Source organism: Nanorana parkeri, unplaced genomic scaffold (genome assembly GCF_000935625.1).
Source record: "Nanorana parkeri isolate BGI_ZX_2015 unplaced genomic scaffold, ASM93562v1 scaffold69, whole genome shotgun sequence".
Classification (NCBI taxonomy): Eukaryota; Metazoa; Chordata; class Amphibia; order Anura; family Dicroglossidae; genus Nanorana; species Nanorana parkeri.
The window spans coordinates 910037-932178 of record NW_017306337.1 but is presented as its reverse complement, the minus strand read 5'-3'; the positions used below and the strand labels follow the sequence as shown (position 1 = coordinate 932178).

Genomic DNA, 22142 nt, shown 5'->3' with positions numbered 1-22142 from the left:
ACGCTGTTAAGTTATTATTGTAAAAATTTGACATGGTTGCTGTGCCCCATTTTCACAATCATAGTTCATAATATTTCATATGCAGAAGTGTAGTTGTTCCCTCTAGCAGATTGCCAATTTTGGCACAGCTGTTTCAGTGCTGATATTTCTCTCTCTGTAGGCCTCAATGTCAGGGATTGTAGCCAAAGATTACGTGATTTGTTGCCTAGATGTTATGTCGTGCTTGGAGGTGTAGGAGCAGCATTTATTCATTCATGGCAAGAAAGGAGGCACTTCATTTACTCGGAATAGTAATATGATTTGGTACTGTTGGCATTCCCTAATAACTTGTGTGTAGTATGAATTTTAATCCAAAGACTATATTTAGGGTGTAACATAAAACATGGTCACCTTCCCCAGCTCATCACCTTTAAATTGCTCCCCCACATACCTGAATCGCTGGGTTCTTCTTCCTGTAGTCTCCTGTTTCCATTTGAATTTAGTGTAGCTCTGCCTTCATAGCCATGCCATCTATTCACAGATCCATTCACAGTATCTGTTAATGGAAAAATTACCACGGCAGAGGGACTCTTAGATCTTGATGTAGAATCTCAATGACTTCACTGCACTTGTAGTCCATTGATTGCTTCCTCCAACCCTATAACTACAGGTCTGTACCTCGGTATGGACATGGGCCTGGAGGAACAGTGCAGGGGCCTGTGCATTGCATCCATGATCCATTGATCGCAGTTGCAAACTTTTGCAGGCTTCAATGCAAAAAATTGATAAATGCAAATTTTTTTCTTTCATCATTGTGCATTTATAATTTTTTTTTTTTTTTAAAGGTGGAATAGACCTTCAAATTAGTTTCAAGATGAGCTAAGGCTACTACCCTCTGAATAAATATTTATGTAATGTTGATAAGGCACTAAAAACTGTTTATGTTGTCATTACAGCCCTTCAATTGCCCTCAGTTCACTGGTGTGTGTTGTGGTCACCCCTTTCCCCATCCCATGATTGTTCCCATGATTGTACTTTGTACTACTTCTTTAGCAGTCACCACTATCTAAAAGTAGATGCTTGGGGTAGACATTTTTTTTTTTAAGTCTTTGCATTTCTCACAGTGTAAAATATTGTGGGGTCCCACAGTGATTTCATGCTTTCCAAAACCAGTTTAATTAGGGACATTATGAAATGTAAAGGTTAAAATTGAAATGTTAAGCTATAAATGTTTGCTGTGGATTGCTCTTTATTTTTGTCAGTCTACTTTTTTTCTAATGCTGTGCCTTAATGCCTTAAAGTGTCACCCCATTCAGTTATGTATAGAGTGGAGAAGACAAATTTCAGTTAGATTTTTATATCTATCTGTCCTTCCATTGGGGAGATTTGTCATCAATTTCTACCCTTATGATTCTGTACAAGAAATTGTGAGGAATGGTTGTCACAAGGACTGGAAGGAATGGGCAGCTTTTAAAACATTGTTAGTGGTTGTAACCCTTCTTACTTTGCTGAAAAAAAATGTTTGTTTTTGTCCCCAGCAGAGCGATTTCTCATCACTTTCTGACTTAACAAGAAAGTAAGGGGAAATCTCCCCAGTAGGGACTCTGTCAGCAATAAAAACCTGACCAAAGTTGTAAGCTTTCCCTATTCTGTCCAAAATAAAGTAAAAAGTTTTGTCTGACTCTTTCATATGCCTGACACTTGCCTGTGACCAAGGTGACAACAACCCTGTGTCTTCTTTCTTCAAAGATTAATCCGAGTGAGAATAATTGCTTACAAGTAGCGTAACAATGATACCTGTCAACATGTGAACTGTATGTAACTGCAATGAATAGTAATGGTGATGGCATGGCAATGCATGCAAAGCCGCTTCCAATGTAGTATGAGTGATGATCGCACTGATCAGCCATACGAGAAAACATCCAGTATCAGCATGCACAGGCTAAAGATGGGAGGGCATACAGGGAAGTGGCGGGGAGGGTGCAACTTGTTTCGGAATAAAAATAAAATGCACCCACACTTGCTGCATATTTCCAAATGTTTGCAGATATGCTCATTATGCATTTTGGCACAATCTGGGTCATATTCTGGTTTGTGTTGATGGGTTAGCTCATCACATTGCCTTCATCTAGCAGTAGAACTACCCCTTCAGTGTAAATTTAAAGATATACAGTAAATTTGAAGATGTAATATCGGTGAAGTCACCTTTTACTGAACCTAGTATAAAATCACTCTGGAGGGGCAGCACTTCTGAACGTACACCTCCCATCAGGTAAACTACTACATCTACAAGCACTGGATCGTAAAGCAGCCTCAGTAGAGCAAGCCCTATGCTTCCTAGGGTGTAATGCATTGGAGTTCCCCCTGGCATTAAGAACTGTTTGCAGAGCTCTTTCTCAGAACAGGATTTCTTTAAACACAGTATGAAGTTGAGCAGTTTAATCCTTTTCTTTTATGCTGGCTTTTCTCCACTCCATGCCATTTGTAAAACCAGCTGGTAATGAGCACAAAGCCCAACACAAACATAAAGAAAAAGAATGTTCCACAAGAACACAAAGCACAAAGGAATCCCCTGGTTTCAATTGTATATACTAGTGCAGTCAGTCCTTGGTAAGAGCAGTAGCAAACACCAATGTTTGCCAAGTTACCGTTCACAAGATCTGCCACTTTCCTATTTCAATGGAACATTACAGTAAAGCAAATATGTTGTTCCTGGCTGCCATGATTTATAGGAGCTTTTGCTACTACAAAAACATTTCACCGTTTTTTTATACAAATGAATGGTAACATTTCACAATACTACTTACTCCTGTGGAGTAATTAACAAGGCACATTGGGCCCTTTTGTAGGTTATGAACATATTTGTGTGGTAGCGTGCTCACCATGCTATTGTATTTACAAACCGCATCCTGAAAACATGGTGTGTCCAGTACAGATGCATCTGTGGTGCACAAGTTCTCCGATTTTGCCCATGCTAAAGGTACCCATACACAGTTCAAATTTAAGCCTGTTTTTGAGAAACTGGTCGAAATTCGCAACTTGTGTGCCACTGTTGGCACCCTTCTGATCGGCATCCCTCGATCAGCTGATTGAAAGAGCCGGTCAGAAAATCTTTGATCAAGCAGAGCCGGCAGCCAATGAGCTGCCCGCTCTGGTTGGGTATTCTGACAGGTGCCGGCGGGACCTGTCAGAATACAATGTAAACAGCAGGATTTCTTGATCAACAAGCTGTTGGTGTTGATGGAGGAATCGGGTCTTTTTGTATCATTCAGCCCGTGGGTTGAACGAAAAAAATAGATCAGTGTATGGCCAGCTTTAGACATTGGTGGGTACACTGCAAATATATTTTCTTAGGAAATGTGACATTTTTCCTAAGAGCGAGTCTGGAGCAGTGGCTACTTTACAACACACACCGGGACCATGGGGAACAAAAGTAGCCACCCTCCAGAAGCAAGGACAGTGTCAGCACCAATTCAGAGATGATTTGAGGATCTACAGCTGAGTAATACATAAATAAGATACATTTATGTTGATAGTTAAGGTATTTTAATGCATTTTTAAGATTTCACATCAGAGTTTAGTGTGACTTTTTTTTTAATGCCCATCTCTGATCAAAAAACCCTGGTGGAGGGAGGGAGCGGTGCCGCCTGCCCTGGCCCAGTAATAATATTAATTGTTCCCCCCCTATGGAATCTTCCACTGACCCTGCCGGCTGCGCCCGGGTCTTGCTTCTCCCCACTTTTTCTATGTCCCGCAGCCTGCTCAGTCCAGGTACTGACGAGATGCCCCGCCTCCTGCAGAGCCCGCACTGTACCGAGAGCCGTGCATTCCTTGTGACAGCCGCTGCTTGAGTCAGTGAGAGGTGGCCCTGGAGCCTCCGTGCTGCTTCAATGACTGCCCAACCTGCACGGCATCAGAGGGGCCCGGGGACCACCAAAATTTTCTCGTGGACCACCCGTTGGCGACTGCTGATGTAAGGAGTATCATGATTTGGAGCGATTTTTGTTTCTTCAGGCCTGGACTACTTGATTCATTTTTAAATGAACTGGTCCCTCTATAACATCAGTACAGTTTACAGGAGAATGTGAACCGTTAAAGAAACCTGGCATAGCAAATAGAGGCTGCCACTGCTGATCTCTCCTTCTGAAAGTATGTGGTGTCTGACTGACTTGGTGACCTTCTTCCTTTGTACTGTGAGTCACATATCAAAGGCCATATGCAGTTTAAGGGGTCTGGCCTCACTCTGACTTTTCTGATCTTCATACTTGGTCCAGGACAGTGACTCAGAGATGAAGCCATAGGACCTGCATAACAGCCAGGCAATTCACATTATTAGAAGAAGATAAGCAATGGCATATTTTTCTTATGAAAGGTTTACTGTAATAAAAGTTAAACAGAAGTTGGTGACTACTTTCTTAGTCACTAATCCAGAACAAGTATGCAAAGTCTGCATACTTGTTCTGGGTAAGTGAAACTAGTGCAACCATACACACTGCATTGTGCTGGACCATCTTCTTGCTAGAGTTGGGTTCCTCAGATTTCCCAAATAGATTCTTGAGGGAAGGCTTGTGATGTCATCCTCACCTAGGCACCACGGGTGGAGGCCAGGATGTAGGGTAAGTGTATTATTTCACTGATCAAGTGCAGTGACCAATAACAACCAATTAGAACCCTTCCATAGAGTTGGGGAGCTGCTCAGTCTTTCTTGGTCCTCGGTAAACTTGGCTACTCAGTGATGTAATCTAATCTAACTTCAATGGATCTGTGTAAACCCTTGTCCTGCCTTCACCATGCACACCACTCTCCTGCAGAAAATGATGAGTGAGAGAAACTATCACCCTGAACCTGCAAGAAATAGCCACCTTTAGAAACTCTGTGCTAGCATCATTATACACAAAAGAGTTTGATAGCAGATTGCCATTTTGTAAAGTACAATAATTATAAGGTAAAATCTTTTTCCATCTATTGTGCTCCATGTCTTGTATAAGGCAGTGTACATACTGTAATGCTGGCCAGTCATTTTATGGTCTAATCATACAATTTCTGTACATAGATTGTACCAACAATACTCAGATTTACCAACAACTAAACAACCATTCAGACCTTCTTACTGCATAGTTCTTGTTAGTTGTATACTATACTATACTCAGCAGGGACTAAAATTACAATACACTTCAGGACAAGATGGTGAGGTGGGCCTACAATCTAAAGGGAAGGGCAAGTGATACAAGAATAGTTAGCTGTGTGGGGATTCAGTAGTTAGTTTGAGGTGGGATAGGCTTCCCTGAGGAGATGAGTCTTAAGGGATCGCCTAAAGGCAGTCAGAGTGGGAGATAGATGGACAGGTTGGGGTAAAGAGTTCCAGAGGATGGGGGAGACGCTAGAGAAGTCCTGGAGGTGAGCATGGGAGGAGTTGATGAGGGAGCTGGAAAGCAGGAGGTCTTTGGAAGAGCGGAGGGAACGATTCGGGTGATACTTTAATGCAAGGTTTGATGTATAGGCGGGGGGGCAGAGTTGTGGATGGCTGTTCAGCCGGTGTTCTGTCGAATGCCGACCCAGTCGAATTTGCCGACCTAACCATCTGCGCTTGTGCACACATAGGGATGAACGAGGAAACAGCCATTTACTTATAAAGTATTTATTGTTAATTGTGACCGTTCATAATATGCCATCCATGACTCTAAATAATGGATGGCATTTTATGCACATTCACAATGCAATCAATGCTGATTGCCTGGGAAGCCAGCTTCCTAGCCAGTCAGGAAGCCGGGAGGCAGGTCATTACTCGCCACCCGGCTTCCTGATTGCCCAGAAAGCAGACTCTGTGTTTCCTCTATGGCACTGCCGGTCAGAGGAAATCTTCCTCTGATCAGAAGTTCCGGTATCGGGGAAGGTATCGGAGCATTTGGGTGAGTACAAGTACTCGTCCAAATACTTGGTGTCTGCACCAATACTAGTATCGGTATCAGTCTATCCCATATATACTGTGTATATATGTATACATACATACAACATTGCAAACTTCCCCATATACACTGAGTGGCCAGATTATTATGACCACCTGATGTTTGTAGGCAAATTTAGCTATAATTGGCTATAATTTTGCGCTGAAGTTGCTAGAGGGCCAGACCATTATAAATAAGGAAGCAGGTTGTTTACCACGACAGTAGAAGTGATTTTTTTACTGAAGATACGGGTAAACAACGCGATTTAAAAGCCTTTGAACGTGGGATGATTGTTGGCGCGCAGAGCCATGGAGTGAGTATCAGCAAAACAGCACAATTCGTTAAATGTTAAAGAGCAGCTGTTGTTAAAGTGTTTAAAGACTGGACTGTCAGCCGAAAATCTGGGTCTGAACGTGCGAATTGTGGCCGTCAGCCACTAGTCACTGTTAGGGCAGAACGGAGCGTGGCAAGATTGGTACAAGACAACAGAAGGGCAACAGTGCAGTGTCAGATTCCTCGCATCACCTTTCAACATCTCGTGGAGTCACGAGGCGGCCCAATTAAGTCATCTCGTGGAGTCATCTCGTGGCCCAGCGATGTACTGATGGTGTGGTCATAATAATCTGGCCACTCAGTGTATTTCAGCCACTGCCATTACAATGCACAATGTCTTGTTATACTCTATGAAAGGGTTCAAAACTGTGTATGTACCCTATTAGTTTTACAGTATTTATCAATGCAGTCTTGGTGCTCTCAACCCAGCTGTAGCTACAGGTCCCTATGGCTGCGACTTGTGGTTGGGTTGCAGAGAACACAATTACTGTACTAAACCCTGGACAAGAAAAGAGTAAGATTCAAGTTCAATGGATGATTTTCAATAAATGTTGCAGTCCTATTGGTCAGCCTCTGGTAGCCTAGCAGGTTCACTTATCGGTGGTGTATAGCATAGTACTTGTGGCCGTTTTTGGTAATGTAGCACTCTTGTGTGATAATCTAGCACATTCTAGTAATACAAAAGCTCACCCCTGTAACACTATAGATTTAATTTGTGCAGCATGCAGCACTCTCTGGTAACAAGATATACTGGGTTCAGCTTTGGAAAATTGTTTTTGTTTTGTATTGTTTTGTTTAACATTTAAAGAGTTCTTTACATTATCTGGCTTCAGTCACTTCCATTGTGCCTCATGTATACTGAGGCTGTAAAGCTAACCTCAAGGCTAGCAAATAGCTTTGTATTGACATGGTGTGTGGGCCTAGTGTGCCACTTGAAGATAATGTGTAATATAAAGAAACAAAGAAAAAGTAAGAGTAAGCTAGTGGAACAGAAAAAGCGAAAATATGAAAGAGCAAGAGAGAGGGCTGTCAAGTGAAAGGAAGTGAAGCAGCAGAAAGAGAAGGAACACTGGACAACAGTAAACCACTGTACAATACAATTCTCATTCTAATACCACTATCCCCACATCTAACGGAGAACTGATTCGCGTTGAAGTAGCAATGCGTTTGTTAATGTTAAATCACAGTTCTATTCCAGATACAGCATGTTTAGTGAACCGAAGTTCTACATAATAAGGGGAAGAAAACCTCTGGACTGCAGTTGTGACACTTAACTCAATTGTTTATGGCTGTCCTTTGCCAGTAGAAGGAATAAAGCAGAATTTATCATATGTATTGCTTTATAAAGAGTCTAGGGTCGTCAACTTTAGTGAAGGGGAAGTGGTTGGAACAGTCTTGGTAAGAAGAGATTTTCAGCCTAAAGGACTGTTTTGGAAAGACAGAGTTCCAGCTGAGGCCTTCATCAGTGAGGAACATTAATCCAACAGTCTGACTTTCATTCAGTTTAAACATTTCCAGCCAATGGTCTTTTTGTCCTGTAATGTGGTGGCATGCTGGATAATTTGGAGAGTGCATGAGCCTGAAGCTGCTCTTCAGAAAGCAGTCTGCAAATATATGAGCTAAATAGTTTAAACATCTTGTGCTGTGAAGATCTTCAATTTTGGGTTTTCAAAGATAGAACAGAGGTTAACATGTTGCTTAAACCACCAGTGTGGTGCACATGTTACCACCTTGTTACGTCCCCTGTTAACTATCCGAGATCACAAATCTCCAAATTTCTAAGTAAGCTGACTAGTATCATAAACCTATCTGTATTATGCATGATGTAATAGTTATTCCAGTCGGGAACAGATATCTGCAGGGATGATCTGTGGAAATGTAAGTAATCGTGGAAACCCTGAGGGCACCGAAAGCATTTGCAAATACCGGAAAATGTCTGTTTTATGCCAGAAATCCAGTGTGCACCCAACATCCTTTTAGTGAGCTAATATTGCTGTCTTTGGTGCACTGAAATCCCTACCAAAGTTGTCTACCCTGCCTGGGTTTTCTCCTACTGGACTACAGAACACCTCCCACTTGTGTAATGGAGATGAGGCGAGGAAAATTTTTATTTTTCTGTATTGACAGCTCTGCAATTTTTACATGCATATAGTGCTGGGGCCAGCCACAATGTACTCCTGCAGCTTGGCAGGTGGCACCCTGCAGTAAGCTTTAGCTCCATCACACAGATACTTTCTTGCTAGCTGAAAAATCTGGGTGATTGTGACCCTTTCCTATGGCCAGAAAGCCTTAAAGTGACACTAAACTCAGGATTTAAATCCTAAAAAAGCATTCAAGAAGCTTGCCTATTAACAAAAATGTATCTTATTTGTGTATCACTCAGCTGTAGATCCTCAAATCATCTCTAAATTGGTGCTGACACAGTCCTTCCTTCTGGAGGGTGGCTACTTTTGTTCCCCATGGGCCCTGTGTGTGTTGTAAAGTAGCCACCACTCCAAGCTCACTCCCGTTATGGACTACAATGTCATGTTTAGTTTAGTTTTAGTTGTACTCAAATTGAAGTCCATCATAAGAGCAAGCTTGGAGTGGTGGCTACTTTTCAAAACGCACAGGGACCATGGAGAAAAAAAGTAGCCCCCCTCCAGAAGGAAGGACAGTGTCAGCATGAATTCAGAGATGATTGGATGATCTACAGCTGAGTGACACACAAATAAGATACATTTTTGTTAATAATTAGGGACTTTGAATATTTTTTCAAGATTTAACTCGTGAGTATAGTGTCACTTTAAAGCGGAATTAAACAGCTATGTCCTTGCACTGCGGGCAGAACTGGACCATTTTTTACCCATCTTGACTCCCTGTCATGGCAGAGAGCCGTGACAGGATCGAGAGGTGAGCGAACGGCGGTATATGTTCGCTCACCTCCCGATACTTCTGTACTTCTGTCTTACAGCCATTGATAATCTGAATGAAGCTCTGCACTAGATCCATTCCATTAACAAAGTATTAGGCCAGAGAGGAAGCCGCAGCCGAACAGAGGATAGTATGCAGCTGTTCACGGTTACAAAATAACAATCAGCAGGTTTCTGAAACAGATTGGATGTGACAGCAGTGAGACACTCGGAGCAGCATGTGTTATGTAAAAATATTCCTAATAACTCAGACAAGCAGACATATTATAGACGCTCATTGCTCCATACATGTGACTGCGTAACAATTTGGTGCTTCGCAGTTTAGCATATTTAGAGAGATGGATTAAGCCAACTGTGAAAGAGAAATGAAATGTTTACGTACATTCAATTGTAACCACTGAGCATTCATATTAAAGGTGTTCAGGAAAGCGATCATTTCTTATTTGTAGAAACTCAGATTGTGCCATAAGCTAAGATGCCAACGTCCGACTGAAGTTTATTTACTGGTAATGCAATATAATGCTAGAAGGCATCCTTACGGCCTCCTGCATACGCGCAGAAAAAAAAAATCTGTTGGAGGCTTCTTTCTTTTTTTTTTATGTCTCTGATCACAGCTCTATTTCAGCCAATGCGTCCATGCACTTTATGGCATTTAGATTTCTTTTTTTTTTTTTTTTTTTTTTTATTTATAGCTCTTTTTTTTTTTTTTTTTTTTTAGAGCAATGTTCAGGGGCATTAAAATAAAATGCCTCTAACCTGCGTTCGGAAAGGAGCTTACAGGAATCATTTACGTGCATACACATGTAAACGTTCATGTATAAATTAATTTTCTAGCCAATAGAATTGGTTTCTGTGCATATGACTCTAAATGCCGTAAGTGCGTGAATGTGTGTAATTACCAAAACACGCTTTTTTTTATACTCTGGATTTTTTTGCTTGCTTCTGGCAGAAAGATCCAGCATAGATGGGAGTATTTTAATATGCCTGGGTGTATGAGGCCTTAAGGCTACAGGCACATGGTCATAAGAAATGGAATGCGTGTGTTTTTTGTGGCAACAAATCTGGCGAAAATAATCAGTAAAAGTGTTTGCATTTTAGATACGCAAACACATATGTGTAAAATTCTCATTCCATTGCTCTTGCTTTCTTTTCTATGTCATTTACTTGGTTGGACTTGGACATGTAAAATGTATGTACTCAGGCACAGATTTTTCAATTTTGTGTGGATGTGCCCATTGAAAGCAACACATCTGCATCCTGATCCATAAACAAAAAACACTGTGCTGTGTGTTTTATTTACGTCCCTGTGCATGTGACCTAAATTTCTTGGACTGCAAATACTTGTGTTTCCCGTGCTTCTCATGCAGTCTTCTTTACTCAGAATAGCAGGTCTATTTCTTGAGGATATCATTGTCTGCAGGAGTCTCAGCTCCACCTCTTGTAACCTAATTGACTGGTTTCTGACCACTGACATGGCTAGCTGTTAAAATACCCCTCCAGCATTGGTAGTCGGTGGCTGGCTGAAACTATAACCCCCCCAGCATTAGTGGTCCATGCCTGGCTGGGACAAAAATACACCCTCCCCCCATAATGCTTTCCACCTGCATTTGTGGTCAGCGGCTATCTGACCACTAATGCTGGGGAGGGATTCATAGTATCAGTGGCTTGATGTAATTATAACACCCCCACCAACATTGGTGGTCAGTGGCTGACTGTAACAATACTGCCCCAGCATTGTCTGACTGTAACAATAATCCCCCTCCCCAAAGCATTGGTGGTCAGTGGCTGCCGGGGATAATAAATGCCCTCAGAACTGGTGGTCAGTGGTTAGTTGTAACAACAACCCGCCCTTCCTTATTGTCTTGCGTAACAATAACCCCCAGCATTAGTGGTCTGTGTCTGGCTTAAAGGTGTCCCCTATATTACCTAGTGGTCTAAGAAGCACGCTGGAAAAAAATATCCACCACTTACCCGTGCAGTATCTCCCTTCGCATAATGACAGTAGTACATCTCAATGTAGCCCTTATTATGGTAACAGTGCCAGGCACACAGATTCAGAAAGTCTCTTCTGGGTATGAGAGGAGACTGCAGCAGTTCTGATTGAGCTGTGAGGTGTCGAATAGAACGCCTCGGAGCATAGAGCTGCCTGTGCCCACCTTACTCCACTACCACTCTACACTGGATACCACCACTTAGTGTGTCCTGGTGTCTTATGCAGACTGCCTTCCCAATATGTGCAGAGAGTGCACAGTGGGTCCCATCCATCTTGGGGCACTTGTGCACTGCCCACAGTGCACACATTATGGATACTCCCCTGATTAGGTGTCCTAATGTTGTTGAAATATAACCGTTTTGTTTTATATATACTGGTTTATATTAAATAATCTGCTTTCTCTCTCCAGCAAACTGCCGACCTGGGTACGAGGATTTGTGCCAAAGATTTTCTACATCACAGAAAAGGCCTGGAACTATTATCCTTACACAATCACAGGTAAACCAAACAAAGATGCCAATGCATTACATATAAATAAAACTAGGTTAATATCGGCAATTCATACTTTAGATCAGCATTTCACAACCACGGTGCTGTGGCCTTCAAATTTTTGCTAAACGTGATCTGGAAAAGGGATGTCTGGTGTGAGGGGGAAATTCCATGGTTTGTGTTTTGTTTTTGGCCTGGGGTACCCCCTTTAAATCCATGGCTTGGGTCCCGTCTAGGATAAGGGTTTGGCATTGATTTTGGGGGGTGAGGGGGACCACACATCCCCTTCTTCTTTTTTTTTTTTCCATTTTTAGATGGAGGTGCCTCAAGATTTTGCATAATTTTAAAACTTTAAAATTAATACATTGGCTTTACATATACTTTAAAGTAACTTTATCCATATGTTTGAAATGACAACAAATACACCTTTAGAAATGTTTAGTAATGACAACATACAAACAGATACTTCTAGATAATCGTAGGCTTTGTATTCTTTGCATACCTTATTTTTCTTTTCCTCTCTATGCTTCTCTCAGTGGTCATTTTCACTAGAAGTAGATAGGTTTACTAGAAAGGCACTGGTGATGTAGCTTTCGCAGGATGCAGGGCTACATGACCCGTTCCTCACTCAACCAGGGAGTGTAAGTCATTTCAAGTGAAAGCAAAATATGTTTGTTTAACTAATGAATGTAAGATGATTTCCTATCCGCATGCAGAGCAACATGCTCTGTAATATATATCCCTTGACTTCCTGTAACTCTGGCACATGTGACTAGGACATGTGACCATGCACATGATCTCAGGGGAGGAAAATGCCTTTCCCTAAGATCTCGTCAGATTACAGATGAAATTTCCCAGCAATGCACTGCTGATCTAACCTTCCCAGGATGCAATGGCTGGGCACATGCTGCATCACTAATGCCCAGGAGGACCAGGAAGTGGAAAAACAATAATTGTAAGTAAAATAAAAATATGTTTAATAAATGCAAGATTATTTCCCATCCGCAAGCAGAGCCACATGCTGAGGTGATTTGTAGTAAAAGGGGGAAAAGGTCCACTTTATGTAACTGAAAGCAAATGCCTTTAAAAAACATTGTGAACAAATGATCTGCGTACTGTTTAATTGCTAATGATAAGTTTTGATATTCATTATTTATTTTAATGTGTTTTGAGCTCATTGTCCGCTTTCTGTAATTTGCATGTTATCAGAACGAACAAGGGCAACATGTGGTAACATTAGATTTGATGATGGAGTTGGTAAGGGCGAGTACAGTACAAAGCGAGTGAAAGGGTTAGTAATGAATAATGTATACTATATATAATACTCTGTGAGAGTACACAGCTTAACAATAGGCTTGATTTTAAATTCTAGCTGGTAAAAAATTATCAAGGAGTCAAAATGTTTTATTTTGTTCTCTTCATTCGCTAGGTATCCTTACAGTGTTAAAAGGGAAATCAATGAACTTGTTATTGATTGGCAGTAATTTTGTAAAGGAGCACATAAGTGGTGTAACCCATTTTATGACTTAAAGGGACACTCATTAGAAAGTACTGTATAAACTGGTTTATGTTAAAGTTTATTATAACATTCATAGATAAATGTATGTTCTAGGAAATGGGAGATCTTTATAGTATAAAGATGTAGTCAGGAGCAGTATTTTTATACACACATCTGATTTTCCATAGAAAACTCATTTTGTTGCTGTCTTTTGCCTGCAATGGCAGCTGAGACCAATAGGTTGCCCAGAAAAGTTACATGGATGTCTATAGACTAAATGTGTTTTGGATACAGTAGTGATGGATTAAAGCTTCTGTCAGGTTTTTATTACGGTCTGTCTCAACTGGAGAGATTTCCTGACAGAAGGTGATGGAAAATGTCTCCAACAGGATCATAGACAAAATAAGGATCAGATATATTCCAGGTACTCTAGGCTTTTTGTCTTTATCTGCATAAGCCTCCAACCTTCATGCAAATGTTATAGTTCCTCCACCACCTGCTCTCCTATAGACATTTTCTTGGCATCACTCACACAGCAGACCTTTACCAAGGTCTTCCATGCATTGGTCTTCCAGAGCTTCATCAACCAGGGGTGAATTCAGTTCGAATTTCTCTACAGACCAAGCCAGCTGGGTCTTTAATTTTCTTGCTGCCTTGTGTCTGAATATCGGCACTGGAAAAAGGGCAACTGTGATCTGTCCACATTCCAAGCATACTTCAGGAAAGGCTCTGATAAACCTTGCTGAGTTTCTTCAGCTGCCTCAAAAATCCTGCATTTGGATTAATGCTCTCCTTAGGTGGGACAATATGTACTGTATCTGAACTCGAACATTAGAGGTCTGTAGGTCGTCTTTTTGTCAAGGCCTGTCAGAATGCTGGGAAATAGGATCTAGAATTTCTGAATACCAAGTTGAATAGCTGCTTCTAAATAAGAGTTCATGAACATTAAATAGGACATATGTCACACCTGACCCATAGTTTTCAGAAATCGTAAATCTAAGAAACTCCAAAGTTTAGAGTAACAGGGAAATGATCCCCAAGCCTGCTACTCCCTCACCTCCCAGGTGAGGTCATCTTTGAGTCGTATATCATTTATTGAACATACATTTTTGTCTGACACAGTCCTTTTATTCTGGCACTGCTATAAAGTTTATGCAACTCATTTTGGTGGAGCATACCAACAATGTGGACATGCCAAATACCTGTGCTGCCATTGAAAAAACACACAATGGGAGTGCCATTCCAAGGACAGTCCATTTTACTTCTGAACTTCTTGCCATTCATACCACGCCCTCAAGGTATCTATATAATCATTCCAAAGTCAATACATTCTGGTCTGCTGCGACTACCCTAGCTCATACTGTACTTGCCACATATCAAAAGGCTCTTTAGAGACTTTCTGGTTTAAGGGGACAATTATTAAATCAATATCAGAGCTCTGTCAAATGAGCAATTGCTGCCACAGCCCAAAGCAGCACATCATCTATTAATTCAGTGTCTGAAACACAAGAACCTGGTGGTGGAAGTGCTCAAGGCCCTGGCCACTATTCACTTTGTAGCTATCATTAGGTCTTTGTTGTAGCAATGCATTTCTTGGTACCTTGGGATCTCCTGCTCCATAGCTTATGGAATTACTTAAGATTTTGCTTGTCAACTCAACAGATCTTCCTTTCTGTGAGCTATCAGTTAAGCCAGAAGATGTCATGCAGTTTCAGAGAGCAATACTCTGCATATATTAAGAAAAAGCAATACTAAGCCTGTGCTACACTTGCAACCAACATCTGGGCTTGCTATGTTGGGAAAGTTCAGACACCTGAAGTAAAAACTGAAGTAAAATACTTTTGGTTCCCAGACACCTGCTTGCATACATTAATAAATCCTACCAATATTTTTCCATGATCTGGGGAGTGAAGATTTGGAAGGGGACTTGAGTATACCTTAATGAACCAGCAGCTCACACTATCCTTTTCTCTTCATATAACTGATATGCTGCCCATATACACTGAGTGGCCAGATCATTATGACCACCCCATCAGTACTTCGATGGGCCATGAGATGACTCCACGAGGTGACTTAGTTGGCCCGCCTCGTGAATCCACGAGATGTTGAAAGGCGATGCGAGGAATCTGACACTGCACTGTTGCCCTTCTGTTGTCTTGTACCAGTCTTGCCACTCTCCATTCTGCCCTAACATTGACTAGTCGCTGACGGCCACAATTCGCACATTCAGACCCAGCATCATTCAGACAATCAGCATCTCTCTCCAGTTTGCTCAGGTAAGACTTGAAAATGAGACGGAGAAGCTGATTGGTTGCAGTGCAAATCTGCTCCAGATTTTGTCTGCTCCAGTTTTGATAAATTCCCCCCATAAACTTTATACAGCTGGTATCCCTAGTGGGGGTTGAAACTTGGACCTCAGCGTTGCAAGGTGGGAATGGTAACTTGGCTGTCGTAATCAAAAAAAATAATAGTTTAGAAAAATATATAAAATAACAAGAAGTATATCTATCTGTTTAATTTGTATTTGGTCAAATAAAAGTTCTATTTTTTCTTCTTTTTATAGAGTATGTGGAGTGCGCGTTCCTCATTTGTTGTCACCAACATGAGTCACCTACCACTGAGACTCAATATGGTGACTCTTTAATAATAAGGTGTCTCCAGTGATTGCTTGCCTAAAAGCTTAGATCAACCAGGTGCACTGCACTCAGAAAGCGAGGGAGGTTGACTGAAGCTTGTCATTGAACTGGCATGGAGTAAATAAAGAACAAATGTTTGCAAGACTGTCATTTGAATAAGAATCAATGTGGGGGAGAGAGAATTTTATTCACATGAGGCTCTCTGAAAGGATTTATTTATAGAGCGAACGCAGCATGTTCTGGTGTAGCATACAAGTATAATCTTCCATTTTCAAACTCGGAAAATGTAAAAAAAAAAAGCCTAGTATGACCTAACCAATATAAAATACATAAAAATTACTGAGATTGCCGAGTCCTATTTAGCATTAAATGGAATGCAAATCACATCAAAATGCTATTACAAACACTATTAGCTGGGCTCTAGAAATGCACTCACCGCTAAATTGTATTTAAAATCACTCCACAATTAAATAACCATGTCACAAGCGCTCATAGACTAAGACCAGGGTACTTTAAATTTCGGCACTTCAATAAAGCCGTCCTAAGCTTGCTGAAAATTATAATAATGCTTTGAAAAATGTACACATTGCTCTTGTTTTACAGACATGGTGGTATGAACTGATAAAAATATTTAGAGAAAGTGACCTTTAGATAACTGTCCTCTATTGACCCATGTGTAACAGTAGTGACTTAGAGGGTCAATAGGAATATTTCAATATTTAATTTGCCACTTGTCAGCATGTTTTATATTAGGCAGTTGAATTATTTTCCTTCTATGTTGTGAATAGCCCCCTCCCTTCAAACACCTACACACAGCTTTCATGTATCAAGTTCAAAGAGAGCCATATAGATTATTAAATACAGATGGTTAGAAACATTAAAAATGGTTCCCTTATTACTACTTATCTTTATAGTATTGTACAGCCAGAATGCACAGCTGTATATATCTAATCTAGAAAAATAATAGCAAGCAGTAAGCTTTTGTCTTGCTAACTTTATGCACAACCACTAACAATGCATAAAACAAGGAAAGGAAATTGGCAAGAGTAGCAAAGGTGACACAACTGTGTCCATACATGATCCCAAAGCATGCTATATAAGCACATAATTTCTTCACCCAGCTCGTAGGCTGTGGACTGTTTATATTGCTTCATAGGAAAACCCATTAATTCCCTCCAGGAACTTAACAGAACATGTTGTAGGATAACCTATTTATAGTTTTTCTCTGACATTAAAAATTTTCTAAATCGGTCATACTGCAAGTAACATGCACAACATAACTCCATGTTTATAAAAATAGTATTAAAACTTTGCATTTGCTGTAGATAAACTTAGCTATGGTATGCAACAAATCATAGAGACTGGCCCATTTGATATGCTGAGTAAAGCACAGATATAGTTATAAAATGGGAACTCCCTGGCCAACATTGAACTTCTATGAACTATTTTTCCGCCTTGGTATGGATACAGGAGTGCCATAGTAAAACTATGAGCCAGTGGTGAAAGGGAGTAGACCTAGGGGGTAGGAAGAGTGCTGGACTTTGTGTCAGTCCAACACTACCTGCAGCAATCTAGTGTATTCAAAGTCTGGGTCAGAGTATTCTATATGGAAGGCCAGGGCCTGCATTTGATCCTGTAGGCACCCGTAGCTAGGATAATCTCTTTTGCACAAATCATTTTCCTTGGTTTACAGGTCCAGGCTCCAGTGCTTTCCTCTTCTCTCTGGCTCTGTGATCTGCGGGTGCTCCCTCAACGTCATCTCGTACAATGCGGTGCTATGCACCCTGCATTTAACAGGGTGGCAAGTGGGAGACTGTGCTGGAAGCATCTAAGAGAGGAGGTGGTCTCACAGACCGCCGGAGAGTGGAGTAAGGTAAATATTACTCCTTATCTCTGCACCCCTAGAGTTAACAATCAGTTAACACTTCAGTGTAGGGGGCCCCACTGGAAGGATTTTTTTTTCCTTTTTTTTTTTTTTTTTAAAGGGTGCACATAACTATCTACATTAGTCCCTTTCACAGAGGAGATTACAATTCATATCTTTATTTGTTAACTGTTATTGTTTCTGTTGTCATGCAAAGATGTGTGGTTTTGCCCAGAAGCAGTTGTGTTTTTTATAAAAAACCCATTCAAACACAGGAACATACAACTCTGTACACAAGGCATGACATAGCGCAAATGTTATGCCAGAATACTAACCAGGTAGCCCCCATGCTACTACTTTGTCATTATGACCTTGGGTTTTGCCACCTTTATCTTTCTGTTATTGGCCCGGCTCTATTGGTTGGCCTTTGTTCTCATTTTCATAAATTAGCCCCAAAGTGGTTGCCACAGCTCTATGCCCAAACAAATGGGAAAATAATTTTGGGTTCCCCCTCCCAAATATCACCTGTATCATTCACATTTTGAACCTGAAAAGGTGTTTGCTTGTTTAAACAGCTGTTTTGTTTGCATCTTTTGATTTAACCCACAACTGAAAATGTCCAATGGCTATGTCAAACCTCAGCAAAAGATTGCAGTTCACAATCATTGCTTCACAGGGAAGTCAAGATCGGGGGTGGTTTTCCACGAACCTATGTAATTTACATAAAAATGGAATTTAAAGAGAATGAACACGCATAAGGTGGTAGTTTTGACTTGAACAATAAACTGTTAGCATAATATGTCACTGACATTGTACCAAGAATTTCAAGTGCATTTTTCTAACGAGTTTCTTGTATTTTCTTGTTTTCTATTTCCTGCCGGCTGACGCACAGAATACACAGTAAGTCTTGTGATCTCATGTACTATCTTTGTTGTGTTCTGTCTTGAACTTTTGATCACTATGAGTTTATACAGCAACATTTACACAGTGTTGATTCTCCAGTTACTGTACCTTTAGAAAAGGAATGTTTTTCAAAAAGGTTTGAGCATTAAATCTGAAATGTAAATTGCCTTGTTTAAAGGGGATTTCTTGCAGTTTTAAATACAATACAGTATATAGCAGGGGTAGCCAAACTCCGGCCCTCCAGCTGTGGTGAAACTACAAATCCCATGATGCATCTCTCTCCGGGAGTCATGTCTGTGGATGTGAAAATCTTGCAATGCCTCGGGATTTGTAGTTCCACCACAGCTGGAGGGCCGGAGTTTGGCTACCTCTGGTATATAGTATAGGTGTTGTACAGGTATTGGCATAAGTTTAGAGAAAGTCCTGTGTGTGTATTGAAGGGTTTCAATCACAATGGATACATAATGAATGTACATTATGTAAGATGACCCAAATATATGACCTGGTATTCGCTAGTAATGGGACTTAAGTATGGTAAGCAATATTGTCCAGTTTTTAAGGTTTGGTTCATTTTACAGTCCCTTTAATTTAGAAAAAAAGTTGGTGATGCAGCAGTCGTAAAGAGGACAGGCAGACCTTTATGTCTTGTCAAGACTTATAGGTGTCCATTATTTTATTTTTTTTAAGTAAACTTTACATTTCTTTTAGACTAATGAGAGAAAAGTGACATACGGTGACCCTGTGCACCAGGTTATGGATACTCAAGCATTTCTACAGTCATAAGAAGCAGTAAATAAGCTTTAACCACTTAAAAACCAGGGTGTTAAACCCATTCCTGGCCAAGCCATTTTTCAGTTCTCAGCCTAGAGGTACTTTGAATGACATTTATTCTGTCATGCAACGCTGTGCTGAAATTTATTTTATACCTTTTTTTGGGACAGATGAAGCTTTCTTTTGGTAGTATTTAATCACCACTTCGGTTTTAATTTTTTACTATATTAAGGAAAAATTACCAACAATTTTGAAAAAAAACAACTATTTTCCCTATAATTAGGAAACAATTATTATTACCCATTATTTTGGTAAAATATAAAAGACGGGGTCACGTCGGGTAAATAGACACCAAACATGTCAAGCCTTAAAATTGTGCACGCCCACGAAGCCGCAAAAACTACAATACCAAAAATTGGACATAGGCGACTCTTAAAAAGCTTTTATCGCTCATCAGTTTGGTGTTATCAGTGATCAACAGCCCTAGAATTATTGCTTTCACTGCGACATTTGCGGTGATATGTAACATGTCCGTCGCAATTGTCATTTTTTTGTTTGTTTTTTACACTTAATGTTATTGCTGTCACTTTTTGGGCTAACAATCCCCCTATGTGAGAGCACAAGCACACTGACAGGTCCTCTTTACGGAGACCTGTCACCTAGGGACCCCCAAAGAAGCTGATGAAGCAGAGATCTGTTTCAGCAGCTTCTTCTCTGGCTATAGCAAAGTAAAATGTAATGCACATTGCTTCTGCATTCAGACATCGGAGAGGAGATCTTAAAGGAGGAAGATGCTGATCTCCCTTCCATCTTCCTCCTGACACCCGCCGAGCCGGGCCCGCAGAGGGGACAGTGGAGCCCGGGATGGAAGATAAGGGGGCTGGAGGGGGGCGCAGGGCAGCACATACCAGCGAGGGTGTTACTTAGGGCAGTCTGCATGCAAATGCAATCTGCCTAGGATCACCCACTCCTCCAGACTGATATCTACTCGTTAAGGCATTTTTATATTTGTCTTACACCTCACAAGAGCCAGCCCACTACTTGCATAAGGGTTCTTGAGATCAGTTCTGAGGCAGGGTGGTGTGATCTTTTCAGAAATTTATGTATAGCACACTGCTGGCCCCTTCTACCAGCCTTGATCTGCTTGCATTGCATAGAGAAGCACAAAGGCTCATTAATGATATCACTGGGTCTAAAATAAGGTATGCAATAAAAACTGAGGTTTTATTTAACATTTTCATTAGAATGTTGATGGGGGCAGAAGGAGGAAGAATAAGGGAAAGTAATATACAAAGCAGATTAAACTTCAGCTTTAGGCTGAATACTTAATTACAGATACTTGCTTAGCTAAACATTCTTTTCACATGGTCTGAGGCACATGTGCAGACTATCCCCGAGCGTTCTCACACTTTCACAGGTTTGACCATACATCAGTATGCCTAAATCTGTAAATTCCACATACTTGGTGACATAGCTAGATTTGTAGATTAAATTTACTAAAACAGAAAGAAGCATGAGACCTTTTCAGTGTCAGAACAGACAGAAGGGTAGACTTCTGTGTCCCTCCCATACACAGAATATTTATTTGCAGATTAAGTCCAAAATTACTTCCGAAAAATAAAACTTGAAATGATGGTTAACTAAGAAAAAATAAAATAATAAAAGTGAGCTTGTAAAGTTTATGAACAGCCTCTTTGAAGTGACTGGAGCCCCCTAGATATCCTGTGGTATTACTGGCTTTCTGAAAGTTGCTATTTGCCTAGGGATTGGCATAAACATGAAATCACTTGGGCCTGGCAATAGTTTGCTTATTCTCTGAACTGCATTGAGGAAAGAGGGAGGAGGTGTGCTTGCATTCTCCATATCTTGGAAGCTGGAAGATGAAAAAGACTGAATTTGTTAAACCTCCTTATGGCTCTGAGACCATTCTACAAAACTCTGTCAGATAATCTACCGGAAAGTCTCTGCTTGTAAAAACAAGGTCTTTGGAAACTTGAACATGCTTGATACTGACTGCTTGGTAACTCTTAGAATATTGCATGAAACTGTTTAAAAGCCCATGTGTGACCTGCCTAAAGCTATGTAACATCAGATGGTGGTCACCCATGCATTTTTGACCCAGCTGCAAGCAATCTTTCTAGAGACATTTAAGTTTGCATTTTGCAGCCACCAATTGTGCAAGTTCTCCCACTTAAAAAGATGAGAGAGGCCTGTAATTGGCATCATAGGTAGACCTCAACTATGAGAGATAAAATGAGAAAACAAATCCAGACAAATCACATTGGCTGATTTGGAACGAATTTATTTGCAAATTATGGTGGAAAATAAGTATTTGGTCAATATCAAAAGGTCATCTCAATACTTTGTTATATATCCTTTGTTGGCAATGACAGAGGTCAAACGTGTCCTGTACTTCTTCACAAGGTTGGCACACACTGTTGCTGGTATGTTGGCCCATTCCTCCATGCAGATCTCCTCTAGAGCAGTTTTAGTAAAAAGTTTTGAATCACTACATGAACAAGGACACCGCACCCCTAATGTAGGTAAACAGCAAAAAAAAGAGATAGATGGGGCTTTTAAGGTGTCAAAAAATGCAATTAGGGATAATACAACATAGTAATGACAAAATTACATAATAAAATGACATTTATTTATTAAAAGATTACAAGATCCACATGATAAAAATATACCCGCCAGTATCCATGATCAAACAGCATAAGACCTCCCTGGACTCTGTACATGTGCATGATGCATGCATAATAGATACAATGAACTTATTTTAAACAATTACATAATAATAAATAATTTTATACAAATAG

General features: G+C 40.6%; 1 protein-coding gene across 1 annotated transcript in view; it reads left to right on the top strand.

Moving 5' to 3' along the window:
* Positions 1 to 22142, top strand: part of LOC108804678 (cytoplasmic phosphatidylinositol transfer protein 1-like) — a 102962-nt gene that overhangs the window by 59403 nt on the left and 21417 nt on the right. The window contains exons 3-4 of the mRNA XM_018576520.1: positions 11572 to 11660; positions 18542 to 18549. Of these exons, the coding sequence (XP_018432022.1) occupies positions 11572 to 11660; positions 18542 to 18549 (97 nt within the window). The remainder of the gene's footprint in view (positions 1 to 11571; positions 11661 to 18541; positions 18550 to 22142) is intronic.